The 16966-nt window shown below is 38.7% G+C and overlaps 2 protein-coding genes across 2 annotated transcripts; one reads left to right on the forward strand and one right to left on the reverse strand.

The window, feature by feature from the left end:
• Positions 1–415: 415 nt before the first annotated feature.
• Positions 416–2330, forward strand: EAF01_008566 (uncharacterized protein; the record flags this gene model as incomplete). Its single annotated transcript, XM_038916822.1, has 2 exons — positions 416–684; positions 944–2330. The coding sequence occupies 2 exons, from the start codon at positions 416–418 to the stop codon at positions 2328–2330; spliced, it is 1656 nt and encodes a 551-aa protein (XP_038768184.1).
• Positions 2331–11102: 8772 nt separating this feature from the next.
• Positions 11103–11363, reverse strand: EAF01_008567 (uncharacterized protein; the record flags this gene model as incomplete). The annotated part of the gene is made up of 2 exons (XM_038916823.1): positions 11103–11264; positions 11322–11363. 2 exons carry the CDS (start codon positions 11361–11363, stop codon positions 11103–11105), a joined length of 204 nt encoding a protein of 67 aa, XP_038768185.1.
• Positions 11364–16966: the final 5603 nt, after the last annotated feature.

Raw genomic sequence — 16966 nt, forward strand, 5'->3', positions numbered from 1 at the left:
GCAACAACGCGTCAATATCTTTAAGAAAAGGAAAGAGCTTCGGATGTATGGCGTTGGTACGAATGCACCTTCCTTAATCCAGACTGGTAAGTTTGTATTTCGAACTGGTATGGCTAAACCATAGTCTCAACTACATCACTTCCGTTTCTGATAGTTGTCACTGTCATATGCCCGGCACTACCTACCTACATGTTTCATCGATTTTCACATGCGACTGATAAAACTTACTCCTTCATACCAAAGCATTCATTTCACATAAAGCTCACTGTGATATCACGTGTGAAATTTGCCCCACCTACCATGCTAGACTTTGTTAATCTTGCATTCTTGTTTCCATGATCAATCTAATTTGCACATGCAATACATCGTAACCGAAGAAGCTTAAAGTGACACCACTCGGTACCGACCTCCAACCATGGGTATTTGTGCCTTGTGTCTTGCCATTCCTGCAGAGCCGTTCCTTAACAGAGGTATTGAGGAATTTTCACATGTTCATCATCTTTCAGTGAAAGGTCTCGAGATATCTGCAACAAACTGTCACATATGTGCCCTTTTCCATAGTGCTGTTGCTTCCACTCTATCTCGTCACGAAGGCCAGAAGACTTACTTGAAGATCGATCGAAGGCAAGGAGCTTCTACCTCTCTTCGGAATCTTATTTCCTACCAAGTGGGAAGGGATGGGCAGTCTTATGTGTTCGATATAGAAACTACGGGTATGAGAAACCTTTTTTGATGTCAGTCGATCTCGTTCTCTATTAGGGGTTTCTTGCACACCAATCTCACATCTTTCAGACAACTTAAACTCCAGCCTTTTGTTCCCCAAAAATCAGAACATTACCTCTATCATATCATCATGGATTAGAACCTGTATTAATGAGCATATAAGCTGTAATATACATTACGATACCGGGTTTCGGCCTCGTCGACTCATTGATGTTGGGAGTTATGGCACACCACCTCGACTAGTGGAGACGCAGCAAAACGATGATCGTCACACAAAGTACCTTGCCTTGACACATTGTTGGGGAAGAGAAATGCCAGAGGCTGCGACAACAAAAATCAGAACGCTTGAGCGGCGCCTGCTCTCAATTCCATTCAAAAGGCTGCCTCGAACTTTTCGCGATGCGATCACTATTACAAGACGTCTTGGACTACAATATCTATGGATTGATTCTTTGTGCATTGTCCAAAACTCTTTGCAGGATTGGCAACAAGAATCAGCTAAGATGGGGAAAATCTATTCCCATGCATACTGCACGATTGCAGCAGCGGCAGCAGCCAACTGTGACGGGGGCCTCTTTGCATTACATAGCGAGCTACCACTGCTTCCCCAATTTCCCAACCAACCTGGAATTCTTTTCAAGACTCCCTATCCCGGATGGGACAATCTTTATAACAAAAGTACACTGGTTCAAAGAAGCTGGACCCTACAGGAGCGTGAACTTTCACCCAGGATTTTACACTTCACTAAACACACCTTGCTTTTCGAGTGCCGAGAGGCTCGTATATCCGATCATAATCATGGATTGAATAACAATCAATGGGCTTTGAAATCTAGTTTATCTCGATATGTCTTAAACTCAAGTGTAAGGTGTCTCGACAAGATCCACGAGGGTAGTCCGCACCACGATATGGTGACTGAAAAGTATCATGAACTGTGGCGAAAAATGGTGCAGGATTATAACAACCGTAAACTCACGCATCGTTCCGACAAGTTCCCGGCACTTTCTGGTCTCGCTCTCGAATTCGCATACCTTTTGCATGATGAATATGTAGCTGGGTTATGGAAAAAGGATGTTATCAGAGGCTTATGTTGGAAATGGTTGTCAAATCGTGCGAGGCAACAAAGTACACATAATTATGGGCCTTCATGGTCTTGGGCCAAGATGAACGTCCCGATAACATATGGTCTTCTAAGAGAAAATCGGGTCTTCGAATCGAGGACCAACAGAGGACAGTTTGTTCATGTACCAGTAGACTCACGAATTGCCGATCCGGAAATTTTACACATCAGTATTGTTCCCGAAGGGAATGACCCACGTGGAACTCTTATTTCAGGGAGGATATACCTCCGCGGACAATTACTTCAATTACAACGATCTAAGACTGGTGATTATTCTATAGACGTGGAATCCTTGCCAATCATATTTGATCATTTACCTCAACCGCCAGTAGACCTTTATCTAATGAGCTTAGGGCAAACAAATGTAGGACTAGTTCTACAGGTATTTGAACAAAGAAGCAAGGAATACAATCGAGTAGGGGTAATTGCTCCTACAGAATGGGAATGGTTCAAAGATATCACATTCGAAAATATAACACTTGTCTAAATTGTCGAAAGGATACGGTCCCTGATCAACGGTTATTTGGCAAGAAGCTGAAGACCATGCGCCCAGATATTGATTGAATACTGTGGATCAACCACATAGGAAGATCTAGCAGGTGAGAATATTCAAGAGGATAAATTTTGAAGACGCAGGAATAAACACATGAGTGAAACTCTTGGTGTTATCAAGATACCGAAATTAGGCTATGGAAGGGCACATTAGAGGCTGGGTATGGAATAGGGAGGAAAGATGAGATGAGAAGATGAATAAATCCGACTTGAATCATTCTGTTATGTACTTGAAATATAATGTAATGACTAGATGAACCTGGGTTGAATGTGCCTTATGGAATGTTGACATCCGTAATCAATGTTCCTCTTTATAGGATGGGATGGGATGGGATGGGATAAGTAAATGTGTTTGAGGTGATTTCCTGTATACTAAAAGCAGAGACTCCCTCGGGCTTTGAAGACATATATACCACATTGAATACGTCGGCACCCTGCATATAGTATACTAGACCGCACATATATACATGAATATAAATCACCTAGCTATCTATGAATGGCATACGAATCTCCTCTTATCCTCCTCTGTTCCTCTCTCGGAATCGAGATCCCTTGAAATCTATTCCATTGCCGACTGACAAATCTCCTATCCTACAATCTTCTTACACCTCCCCATACCTATTTCACATCACCTATTCCCTGTTCTTCCACAAAATGCACATTTCGTCTTATCTTTTTCCCCCCTCCCCTCTCTCTATCCAGATTCCAGACTCCAATGCCCCAAAACCTACCCATTATCCTCACCATCCACCCACTCACTCAGTCCCCCAACCTACGAATCACAATTTCCCATCCTATCCTATCCTATCCATCCCATCCCTCTCCTCTCCAATTATCCCAACCATCTCCTCTCTAACCATTCCCCTCCCCAAAAACAGAGATAGAAATATAAACAACAAAGATGACGCGTCCCTACCAGGATCTGAGTCGAAGCCCCGAAACCCTCTCTTCTTTGCTTTCTTCTTCCTTTTATTCTTCTCTCTTTCTCGCTTGCTCTGTAGAAGTGACTATACTATGCACAATGAATGTGTGTATGGAATGGTGGGGCGTGGGTGTTGCGCGGAGGGTTGGAGGGCTTGTAAATTATATTAGATGGATGGGTGGGTGAGTGGGTTATAGGGGCTTGGAAATTTGGGGGGATGTATTTTCAAAGGTTGGCGGATGAGATGGGATGGGATTAAATTGGCGAGAGAATGCATCTGGGCTTTTGAGGTACCAAGGTCCCAAGTTATTAAGTTTGTAGAGATGTTTGTTTGGGGCAGGAGATGTGGTTGATTGATACTGAATTGTTTAGAGGAACGGGGATGAGAATGGATGATGAGATGATGAGTAATGAAGCGATGAATAAGCAATCAGAGAGAATATCTAACCTTACCGAGGTAGGTAGCTAGTAACCTTATATAAAAATTGACTTGAAATCCAATCTCATCTTCTCAGATTCATACTTTTAAATATTCCCCGTATATATGAGTACTATACACATCATCAATCCTCTTATCAAAAAGTTCGGGTACCTCTTCAAGTCGTCTTGTTGATGCATAAGGTTACCTACGAGCCTACATATCAATACCACCAAAGAATGTGGAAATGATGGACACACGCTGGACAAACGAAATGCCAAGACGACAGGGAGAAGGGAAGATTTTTAGGTTTAACTTTAAGGTTATTTTGGGGGGGTTTTGGATGATGTGATTTGATGTGATGGGATGGGATGGGCGATATGTCATGTCCTGTCATGTCATGTCAAGTCTGTTTTATGAAATTATGAGGACAATGTGTGAGAATAGGAATGCACTCGGGAGTACTTAATTATTGAAATGGTAGTGATTGGTTATTTGGTTATTTGAATGTATCTAGGTAGGTATATTGACGTTGACTCTGTCTGTACTATGGTCATTAGTCATGTTTAAGGACGGCGAAGAAGAAGATGGAAATATATGTATCTATCTAACGTGGTTTATCATCGAGTGGCCCATATCATCGAGTGGCCCACTTTCACCTCAATTTACACCTATCTCTTTCAACACACGTTTTATCAACAACCTATAATGAATTCGAATAATCAAGAAGCTTATATACTCCTTATTATCGAAGCTATTCATAAAGATAAAAAATTAAGTATTTGAAAAGTTACTATACTCTATAATATTCCTCATACAATTCTTCAATATAAAATAAAAGATTTACCTCTTTATACAAAAACTCAAACAAATCATTATAAGATTATAAAATTAAAAGAAGAAATGATTATTTAATATATATTTGATATAGATTTAAAAGGATTTTTATTTAAATTAAAGAATATGAAAGATATAATGAATAATATTCTCGAATCGAAGGGTACGAAATATATTAGGAAGCTTTAGGCATATTAATTTGTAAAATGTTGAATCGAAATAAAGATATGTTTTAATTGTGTTTATAACTTTCAAAGAGCTTTTGTAAGGATTCTAAGCTTTTTGAAAAGTGGTTTCGATTAATTGCGAATATGTAAGCGAAATATGGTATTTTGAATAAAGATTTCTATAATTTCGATGAAACAGGTTTTATAATGGGGATTATATATATAATAATAATAATAATTAGTATTGAATGAAATAATAGAAGTAAAATAGTATAGCTAGATAATCAAGAATGAGCTATAATAATAATATATGGAAATGAAAAGGGTAAAACTATTCCCTCATTTCTAGTAGTTCAAAGATAAGTTCATCTCTTCAATTAATATACTAAAACGAATCTTCTTATAGAATATGTTATTAAACCTATATTTAATGAATGAACAAATAATAAAACAGGTTTAGAATAATTGAAATATTTCGATAAATATATTAAGAATCAAAGAAAGAGCAAATATCGAATATTGATACTAGATAGGCATAAAAGTTATGAATCAATAGCTTTTTGTTACGGGAACTGTCTCTAGAGTTATGTAGAAGTGTTTAGAGTTCTCTCGAAATGGTTTAGACTAAACTTCAAATAGGAATTTAATAAGGTTATAACTAGTTGCAATTCTCATAACTATAGTAATGAAACTAATGATTGTTCTTGAGCACGAAGCTCTACATGTAAGGAAACCCTTTCCTTTATATAAACCTTCACACTCTGTTGTCCCACCGATCCCACTCACTGAGAGTAGTGGGAGTAGTGGGATCCTATTAATCCCATTGATAATAATCAGTGGGACTGATGGGACGGTCCATTACGTGACACTAGTCCTGTGAGTCTTGTCGTCCTATCTTATTTCCTGTCCTAGGGCTAATCCCTTGGGAGCTTACTAATCCTAGCAAGACCTCTCTTGCTTACTGTGTCCTGTATTGCTTATTCTTCTTAGGACCCTACTGTCCTAGGAACCATGTCCTATGATTCAGTGTATTCTATAACTAATACTATATACATGCCTGAGGCTTTCCTTGGGTGCCTAGTGTCCCCCGGTATACTGCAGCTGAATCACTGAGGCCTATAATACCATTATAGCCTATAAGTCAGTGATTCTACAGCCTGTTTACTAATCCGTTGTAACAAAATGTACGATTCTTTATACTTAAAAGTATATTCTTATGAGCTAATCTTTTTGTACTTTTAGTTAGAGTTAGTATAATTTCGAATATAAATGTAGGAAAGCTTAATTGATAATTAGTTATTCGAGATTTAATTAATATTGATTGAGAAAAAGCTTCTATTGAGTTACAAGGGGTTTGAGAGATCTATTAATCTAGATTGAAAGAGGGGGGGTAGGTATGCGAATTTGAATATTTAATTTCGAGAATACAATTTCAGGATTAAATGGGATTAAACCTGTTCTTTAGAATTCTGATTTCATATTCTAAAAGATGATTGATTTCTTGTATGTAATTTTAAAAGCTATAAAGAATTCAATCTTCAAAATATAATTGATATGTATTTTAATAAATCTATTAATTTGATTATTATATAAATGTTTTAGATTATTAAAATAGTTAATATTAAATAATTGAGTTAAATAATTTAAATATAGTAATAAATATAAACATATAATATCGTTCTCTTTATAGTATATTTGAAAAGTGTTACGATGGATCAAGTAACAGGCTGTAGAATCACCAACTTATAGGCCTCGGTGATTCAACTGCAGTATACCGGGGGACACTAGGCACCTAAGGACGCCTCAGGCATGTATATAGTATTAGTTATAGAATACACTGAATCATAGGACATGGTTCCTAGGACAGTAGGGTCCTAAGAAGAATAAGCAATACAGGACACAGTAAGCAAGAGAGGTCTTGCTAGGATTAGTAAGCTCCCAAGGGATTAGCCCTAGGACAGGAAATAAGATAGGACGACAAGACTCACAGGACTAGTGTCACGTAATGGACCGTCCCATCAGTCCCACTGATTATTATCAATGGGATTAATAGGATCCCACTACTCCCACTACTCTCAGTGAGTGGGATCGGTGGGACAACAGAGTGTGAAGGTTTATATAAAGGAAAGGGTTTCCTTACATGTAGAGCTTCGTGCTCAAGAACAATCATTAGTTTCATTACTATAGTTACGAGAATTGCAACCAGTTACAACCTTATTGAATTCCTACTTGAAGTCTAGTCTAAACCACCTCGAGAGATCTCTAGACACTTCCACGTGACCCTAGAGGCAGCTCCCGTAACAACATTTCGAATAGTAAATAAAGTATTAAGCAAACATTAACACACAAAAAAACTCAATTACATTAAGGAGAAGTAATTATTGAATAAAAGGCTCTTAATATATTATCTTAATAAAAAATTGATATTTAGATTCAATATAATAAGTATCAAAAAAAGGGGAATTCTAATAAAAAAGTATCTTCTAATTAATATTATAATAAATACGGAAAGATAGGATATAATATAAGAACCTATCAAAATAATATAATAGATTCTAAATTATTAGATTCTTAATAGTTTCAATCAATTGATTTAATTATTGTTGAATAATATGGATTTGAAAGTGTAAATTGAGGTGAAAGTGGGCCACTCGATGATATAGGCCACTCGATGATAAACCACGTTAATGGTATCTGTTTGATCGACATACATGTATAGGTATGATGTATGCATGTACTTATATATGCAATTTACTTTTCAGGAAAAGATCAGAGATCTTATCGAAAAATTCATGGCTGGATGGATAGATGTACTGATGGAATCACGAATATTATAGCATTCATTCATTTGATCTCTCGTCTAGGTGTTTATCTAACCTAAGCTTCTTTCCCCCAACATGGTGGCGCGAGATAAGAATCATGGGATGAATTCTACAGAGATGTCAGATGGTCATTTTTGCTCTCAGCATCCCATTCATTTCCATCTCCAAATCTCCACGAGCACAAGATTGCAAGATTCCATTTCCATACTCACAGTCTAGCCTCGAGTCCCTTCTCAAACAAGGTCCAGCCAGTCTGAAATATCACGCTGACGCCAAGCATCGCACTGTGAGCTTATACATAAGCCCATGTCCAATAGGTACCTACTCTTTCAGGCTAACACATGCGATTCGTGGGCTCGGTACGATGGGTGTCGTGTCTAGGACGTCAGATGCAGAGATGTGATATGTAGCTGACTGGCGCTTCTCCACCGCGACCCTCATTCTTGGGATTTGGGAGGAGGCGAATAACCGAATCGGATTTAGGAGATGGGGTTTGGGGTCTTGCATGCGATGCTTACTTGTGATTGTGAGGGTTTCCCATGGGGATTACCGGTATGAGTGCGGAGGGAGAATTAGAATGGATTGGATTGGATTGCTTCCTGAGCTTTTGACGTTCGATGATTTGCTTGGATTGTAATCTAGATAGGTTTATGTGCCGTCTTTTGCGTGCTGAGTATGAGACCGAGGAGACGATGTTTCTGGTATTGTTTTGTGAGGTTAGGATTATGGTTAGTGGTGACGATGAATAGCTGATGATGAATAGCTACTGATGAAGATAGAGTGATGAGAGTCGCGAGATGATCAAGCACCCCCGACATATCAAGCCATTAGCCCCATATCCCACCCGTACGAATCACAGCTCACATAGTAAGAGTAAACCCATATGCCACGCCGCCGCAAAGCAACTTCTCAATTGCGTATCCATTCCATTGCGCATATATTGGCGGCTGAACACCCATTATTACTCTACCAAGAAACCCAAAGGCCCCTCATTTCACGCACGACTGATCTGTGTAATCTTGGCACTCATCGCACCTCACAAACCAGCAACCACAAACGGATGTTTACATCCATCTAGAACCAAATAAGGATAGGCTCACCATCTCACTCCCAGCCTTATTTCTTATTGTTACCCCATCTCCTCATTCCTTTCTATTCCTCTCACCGGAACTGTCTCTCTCATTTCGTATACACAATGTAACTACCCGAGTCTCCGTTGTAATACTAATACTAATTATATACATACATAATTATCTACACGAATATCTGTATAGAGGTTATATGAATAAGTAATATAAACCTTACTTTTATTAAAATCTTATTGTTTTTATAGAATTTATTATTACTTTAAATAAATTAAATAGATAATAGATTATTTCTTCTCAAAATTTAATAATTAAAGCTTTTATTTGCTTTTTATTAACTTTAATAGTTTTATAATATTTAAAGCTTTTATGGTTTTCTATTAATTCTAAATAGACTTATAATAAGAATTCGAATTCAAATTCTAATTAAAAGTAATAATTTTTAAATAAAACTTAATTTTTTTTAAATGAAATAAAACTTTTATAAAACTTTCACTAAATACATTTTACTATATAAATTTTCAATAAGTAATATAATTTGATTTATTCAAAGGCCTAAAAGGAGAATACATTTAGATGTATTTTATATTACTTACTTATTGTTACAGAAGCTGCCTCTAGAGTCACATAAAAGTGGCTAAAGATCTCTCAAGGTGGTTTAAACTAGACTTCAAGTAGAAATTCAATAAGGTTAATAACTGGTTACAATTCTCATAATTATAGTAATAAAATTAATGATTGTTCTTAAGCATGAAGCTCTACATTTTGTAATAAAACCCATTCCCTTATATAAACCTTCGTTCTCTATCCTGATCCCTAGGACCTCTCCGATATGTTGGATCGTTAAGGATCGCTGAAGCTCCTTGACGCTCCATCACGTGTAATTTATGTCATGTGACGCGGTATGTTGGATGCCGTCGTAACACTTATCTCTTTAATCACTACACGAATATTCGTACATCTCGTACATACAAATAAGAATTTAAGAGTAATAAGCTTAAGGTTCCGGCTATCGCACGATCTTTCCTCTTCTCGTATCCATTACGACCTGAGCGACCTAGGTATCTCCGTACACGCCCTCGTAGTCATCACACATCATCATCCCTCATCCATAAAAGTTGACGTCCGGTATGTGAGTAACACCCTCGTTTGTGCGACCGGGGAATTGGCCATCGGGTTCGCATCGTTTGTGCGCAGTGGATGGGATGGGATGATTTGTCCACCGGTGGACTTGGTACATAATCCATACCTGGTATTCCTCCTCTTCTTACATCCGGTACGAGAATCTAACAGTTGCTACCTACCACCTACGAACGGAGTCTACGTACACAGGAGGTATCTGCCTCACCGTCTCATTCGTCAAATCTAGAACATATTCCTCTCTCCCCAATTCAAACTTTCCCATCGCTTGAAATTCATCTATCGATGAGTCTCTCCCTATACCAGATATCGACCTATTTTTCCACGTCTGTACGAAGGAGAGATCTCGATGCACAAAGTGTCTGAATTAGATCGAGCGCGGCATCTTCGGAGCAAGTGGTTTTCACCGTCAACCTTATTATTATGACAATCTAATCAAATTTACTAAGTTCTAAGTTTGATCACCACGAAAGAAACTAGTTATTTCATTTATTCATTTATTCATTTATTCATTTATTCATTTATTCATTTATTTATTCGGAGTATATACATATATACATATAACTCTATTCATTATCTCTTCATCTCAAGTAAAAAGAAATTCGTAGAGAAAGAAAGAAATAGAAAATAATAAGTTCATGAATTCAAGAGTGATAATAATAATAATAATATTATTATTATTATTATTAATATAATACTCCGTATTATACACAATAATCATTTAAAGTTTATTAGAGTTTCCTAGCCCCTCCCCTTCATCCAAGTAAAATTAACCTTAAATCTTCTCATGTGCCACAGCGTGCCTTGGCACTTCCTTGGCCGTGTAAGGTTCTCATGTGAAATTGGGATGGGAAGATTACGGAGTATATTCTTTTTCTTTCGTATTTGTGTGGAGGGATACGAAGAAGGATGGGGAAGAGCGAGGAGAGAAAATATGCTTGGCTCGTCAGAAGGGGAGAATGTGATCAACGCGAGTTTGATATTGGCAGAGGCTGTGTAGGATGGGCATTGAATTGTGCTTTGTGGTTTGTGATTATCGAATGGGAAGGAAGTTTGGGGAGAGGGTTGGTGTCATGCTATGGATGCTGTACGAGAGGGGGTTCTTGGGTTTGCTTGGTGCGGAGGCAATGTGGTTTGATGGGGATCAGGGACGGATTGCCACTGTGAATGTTGGGCTTGGTGAGGATTGCTTGTTTATACAGAGTATGTATGTAGGTATGTTTGTGCGAAATACTAGGTATATGGATGGATGGATGGATGGATGGATGGACCGGTATACGAATGAAGATGGATATGTGTGTGCGCAAAAGTAAGCATCAATGCATCCGTTCGCGATTTACCCTCATCGCACAAGCATCAATATTCGCATCCATAACCATATTCACAACCATAGCCATATCCATGATACGAGTAACGAGACCTCCGACCATCATACCCACCAGGCCCCCCCCCTCCAAAGCCACCACGCTCAAAGTAGCCTAGAGCGCATCTCGTGCTCCTCACTGCAAAGGAAGATGCCGTTGCAACTTACTTACCTCCGCGTCATCCCACCCCATCTCATTGACTTTCTGAATCATCGTAGCCGACCCGGATCGACACCCTGAGCACTTTATTTTCCTCGACTAAAAAACATGCTTAAACTTTGACGGCCGGACACATCCACTCACGATACGAAGAAGAGAGCGCCAAGCACAATCCAAGAAAAATAAGAAAACGCCGTTGATGGGGGGGGGGGTGTGGATGGGCCCTTTTATTATATTTTTTTGCGTGTGTGTGTGTGTGTGTGTGTTTTTGATTAGTTCCATGCTGGTTGAAGTTTTTCTTAGAGGAGACTCGGGATCCGGGAGAGGAGAGGGAGAGAATATGGAAAATTGAGAAATAGAAATTGCGTGAGTGAGGGAGAGTGACAATCCAGAGAAAGAAAAAATTGGGAAAAAGAAAGAGAAGGGGTTGTTTAGATAATCAATTCTTGTCTAATGTGTATTGATAAAACTGTAATCCTTAGATACCCCAGTTAATAAGAAATTATTGTATAAGCATCACTTCCTCCCGTAGTACATATGTGCTAAGCTTAAAAATTACCTCGCCCCGTTGCTCTTGAGCCTCAACTTAAATTCAAGAATGTGGTGACACAATTGAAAACCGGTAGATCCGAGTTTTGTTTTTCTGTTTAGAATGTACGGAGTATGGTAATGCAGTATCTACTCGGAAGAAAGAGTGAAAGAAAGAGAGAAAGAAACCAATAATTAGTTAAGAGACAATCAATCAACCAATCAGATACAACAATCCAACACTTCAAACCCTACAATACCAACGAGAACGATTACCGGTATGTCTCTTTATACTTTAAAGTTAGCTCACGCATCAATCCATCATCAATCTATCAAATCATCATCATCATCATCATCATTCTACATACGCATGTCTAATACATATCATACCTATCACATCATATCAATCATTCCGCATTCTAAACCCTATTTTTCTATAGAGTTTCGGGACCAGTGAAAGAGGTAAGTAATACTCACAATTTGTTTCATCATGCGTTTTTCCATTCATTCATTCATTCATTCATTCATTCCATTTGGATGCTTATTATTACAGTGCTCTGATTATATATAGCAAGATCTTATATAGATGGGGGAAGAATTAGTAAGTATAATAATAAGGTTATCAGATCTCGACTTATCTTCCAGGCTGATACGAGGGAGTCATTCTTGAGTCACTCAAACAGTACCTAGGGTCAGAATGTGAGAATATATCCGAACTTATGCCGTCGGTGGCCCTCGCCTTATGCTGTGGATGAACAGATCCTGGTTTGATATGGTGGACGGTATGCTTTGGTGTTGTATGATGTTGATGATGAGGACGTGGGTGGAGGCTATCCCCTCAGGTGCCAACTCATGGCGCCATCGCTTGACAGGACCTCATTGACCCCATTAATAGTAACAAATCATTAGGATTCCTGAAATGTTATTCAAGATTCATATTCAATCTTTGATATAAAATCTAATCATTATTGATTGTATTTTTACATTTTTTTATTATGATAATCTATACTAATTCTCAGTCATTGTCTTTTTTTAAAAAGAAATTAAAAAAATCACAATTTGAATTCACGATTCTATTTCGTAAATAAAGTAACTGAAAAAGCATTAATATTATCAATCTAACTAATCAGGCTTCATCGTTCGAGGTATATCGCACGGATCATCATAGCGCTATGAATTGACACCTTGGGGGATAACATCTCGGTATATGATCTCTTCTTCATCTATTCTCGGAGGAATTACTTCATGGAGATGCGTGGTTTTGGCGTGGAGGTGGACTAATATACCAGTAGCAGCATAAGTTTTCTGGTCACAGGATTTGGGATGTGTCTTGATTCTTGATGTTGTCTGTTACTTGTACGATGTATGTTGTGGAGGACAGTAGATAAGATGTTGCCTAATACTGTCAAATACAACACACCGAAGTTCATCCCGATGCCAAAACTTCGGGGTTTATTGACCTGAAAAGGATGGATACCGGTAGATAGATCAAAGCATGTTGGATTCGGATTTTCAGAAAGTTGCTCTCTATAGACCCATTTATGTGATCGTAGAAAGTTTCTGTGAATGGAGATTTATACTCTGTACTGCCTCGAAGATCGACGAGCATACATAACATGGTGTAAGATATAGATGGTACTCAAATATATCTATCTATCTATCCATCTGTTCGTCAAACTCCCCCCCTCTCATTTCCCACCTGCTTTCCTGTCTACCTACCAGCGTACTATACACACATACATATAAACATACGCCACCCATCCCATCCTCCCCGAACCGAAGCGACCAATCCGACGCCCTCCGCGTCAAAGCTGACTGACGCCAACAACACAACCGATAGACAACCCCAAGCCCAAGAAGAGAAACAAAACTGAACATCGAACCATAGAGTCAACTTAAGAGTAAGCGTAAGCTTTTAAGCTTCATTACAATGTATATATGTTTAATCTATCTGTACTCCATCTTTCTACATTAAAGCGGAGATTTAATTACCTACTCTAACACAAAAAAGAACGCTTGCTTGCTTCGCAATGTTTCGCGGCGTGAAACAAATTGGGAATTTGAGGATTGGGAAATGGGCTTGGGAGTGATCCACTTCATTCGTCAGTGTGTTAGACTTGGGAGAGGGAGAGGGAGAGGGAATAGATTTCTTTGTGTATACACACGACGGATATACTTGAGTATTGTATGCAAAGTCCACAGGGTCCGATTAGAAAGACATTTCGGACTTATCAATTGGGAGTTGAGTGTACGAGGGCGTGTTTTTGATAAATGCCGGGCTGATATTTTAACGAATTTCCTTCATTAAAATTATATTTCATTCTGTCTTTTTATAAATATATAATAATTCAGATATTCTTTAGAAAGTTTCAAAAATCAATTGATAGAGAGAGTTTTAATCAAGAATTATTACGATATAAGAAAAGCTAGATTTTAAATCATAACTATTTATTCATTTGAGATTGAATTTCGATTTCGAAAATAATTATTATTTTGTAAGTATTAAATATTCATTCAAGTGTTGAACAATCAGATTAAAAAGATTTATAATAAAAAATCTAAAATTATATTATTAAATTCTTTATCAAAATCTATACAGAAATTAAACTTTAAATATATATTAATATTAGTTGATATAATGAATTTCAAAATAGATAAGTTTTAGTATGAAAAGATAAGAAAAAGTACTTTGCACACGGACCCGGCATCCATCAAAAACACAACCTCGTATAGAGTACGCAATAAGGTTATGAAATCGATCATAGATGAGGGGGGGAAGAATTTTCTAGCTCTGAGCCGCATGCGAATCTTCTCATAAAATGGGGCGAAGGAACGGATAAGACATGCCGTTCATTATCAAAGAAAATACTTGTAAGATGAGGTTAGGAATTGGGATAACACACCGTGGCCTGATTGAAATGATCCAGATTGCGTTTACACTCCCGTAGCTACTCGGTTTGTAGGATTCGTGATGGCGGCTGTGTTGATCCGGGTCGATGTTGTGTTTGTGCTCTTTCACAATGGTGTGTTACCTAGGTACTGTCTAAATCTACATTGAGGATGAAAATCTACATTGAGAATGAAAATCTACATTGAGAATGAAAATATACATTGAGGATGAAAATATACTATTGTGAAAGGACCATGAAAGAACCCCCAAGTCAAGGAAAGATCTCAAACCGTTACATTACTCTGTACATCTCAATGTCACTTCCGTAATCTCATCCGGAAATGAAAAATGAGGCCATACCATTCCTCGCCTGCCCACTCGTGCTCGCGGCTGTTTCTCGTGTCTGCACGGTAAGGCTAAAGGCAATACGATGCTAGCCATGCGCATCGTATCGTCTCGTCAGAACGTTACCGACTGTCTGGATCAAATTTGTGCTGTCATTACCCTGCCTTGGCCTCTCACGCGAGAAGATTGGAGGGGTATAAAATAAGATACTTTTAGCATGCTGACATAGGTTACAGGCGTTTGGATTATTGCAAACGAGAAAATTGGGGGCTAGAGAAGGGGAAGAGATGCCGGTGAGCAAAAGTTTACTTTGACGAGGCGCTGCTTGTTTTTGTGCATCGTGGTGTTCCCATGCGGCCGGTATATTACTGTTTGATGTGCTGACTGCGCCTGGCAGTCATGTACATGATGATGAGACCGATGGACTTGGCCCCGAGGTGTACGGAATACAGGATGTTCGAGCAAACATTTGGTAGGTGGTCTTGTGATCTGGCCTTTTGTTGGTTGTTTGGTGCGAATGGTCAGCCAGGATTATGGGATTCGATGATCAGTGTAGCAGTTTGGTGGATGATGGTGGGGATGTGGGATGAAAAGGTCTTGAAGTCGGTGATGTGATGATTTTCGAAACTTCACCCCCAACCAATGACTGGCTGTCAAGCAATGATGTGTACGGTTCATATACTCGGCCAGGCGTCAGCCCCTTTTTCAATTGCCGAACCTGGAGAGCCTTGAAGAAACATAAGCTTTTTCATTTACGCTCCGACAGTTACCTTCTTGATCCTTGAGTTTTGATGATATTCATGTCATACTTCGTATTTGATACATAACAGTTGGTCCAACAGTCGTAGTCAGCTTTTCATGCTTTTGTGTGGCTGATGGAGACTCATACATCGTAGTCCCTTCTGCAAATCTGTAGGCAATGAAATAAGCTCATACATAGTCATAATCCATGTAACAGCAGGGGTTTTGCCCGTCAATCCTAATCCGCAATGCCTTCCTTGAATCCACTAAGCTTACGAATCCAGGACCCTCATCATCTATCCTTGTTACCAAGGTTAATTTTGAGAAGAATGACCTGAAGAAGAAGGGGAGAGAGAGAGAGAGAGATGTATTGTGTTGTCGGTCTCGGTCAAGATGCAGATGACGGACGAGTGTTTGTTGACGATATATATTCGAGGATAATGGGTGATGGTGCTCTCAAGAAGTATGGTTAACTCCCATTGGGTTGTGCGTATATTCTAGCGATACAATATGACTAAATCCTTACAAATACGTATACGCTCGTTAAGTTATAAGAATCCGAAACTATGAATGATATCGAAACAAAGTTTAGTGCATCGGCATGCTATCATAGAACTTTAAAGCTCAATTAAGTTTTCATGGAAGCCAAGTCTATTTAAGATAAAGATTAGTCTAAAGAGGTTACGAATGCCTTTAGACCTAACCAAGGTAATATCCCGTAGACAAGACTTTTATTGCTTGTTTGTTTGCGGAACAAGGAAAGCTTAAGGCAGATCAGATCTCCGCATCCATTTTGCTGCCCACGAGTCCCAAGCAGACATTGGGCTAGTAAGCCAAGAAGTTCTATTCGCACTTCCAAGATCAAAATCCTTTCTCTTGTAAATTGCGATTGCTTGGGAAGATCACACATGTTGCATTCAATTATGTATGTATCTTACGTTGAGCATAAACCTCGAAGCAAATCAAGGGGGAGCTTCGGGGTAAGAAGCTCCAATATCGGCAGTTGTTTGCAATCCAGGTTAGACACTTTTTTATCCCTGGTATTTGTTGGATATTGCTTCAGCTACCGTCTATGTGAATATCCATCTCTGCTGCTTGACTTGGTATTGCCAAGGTTCAGCCAACAAGACAGACCAAGGCAATCGAATACGAG

Source organism: Botrytis porri (genome assembly GCF_014898465.1).
Source record: "Botrytis porri strain MUCL 3234 chromosome Unknown BPOR_011, whole genome shotgun sequence".
NCBI classification, from domain to species: domain Eukaryota; kingdom Fungi; phylum Ascomycota; class Leotiomycetes; order Helotiales; family Sclerotiniaceae; genus Botrytis; species Botrytis porri.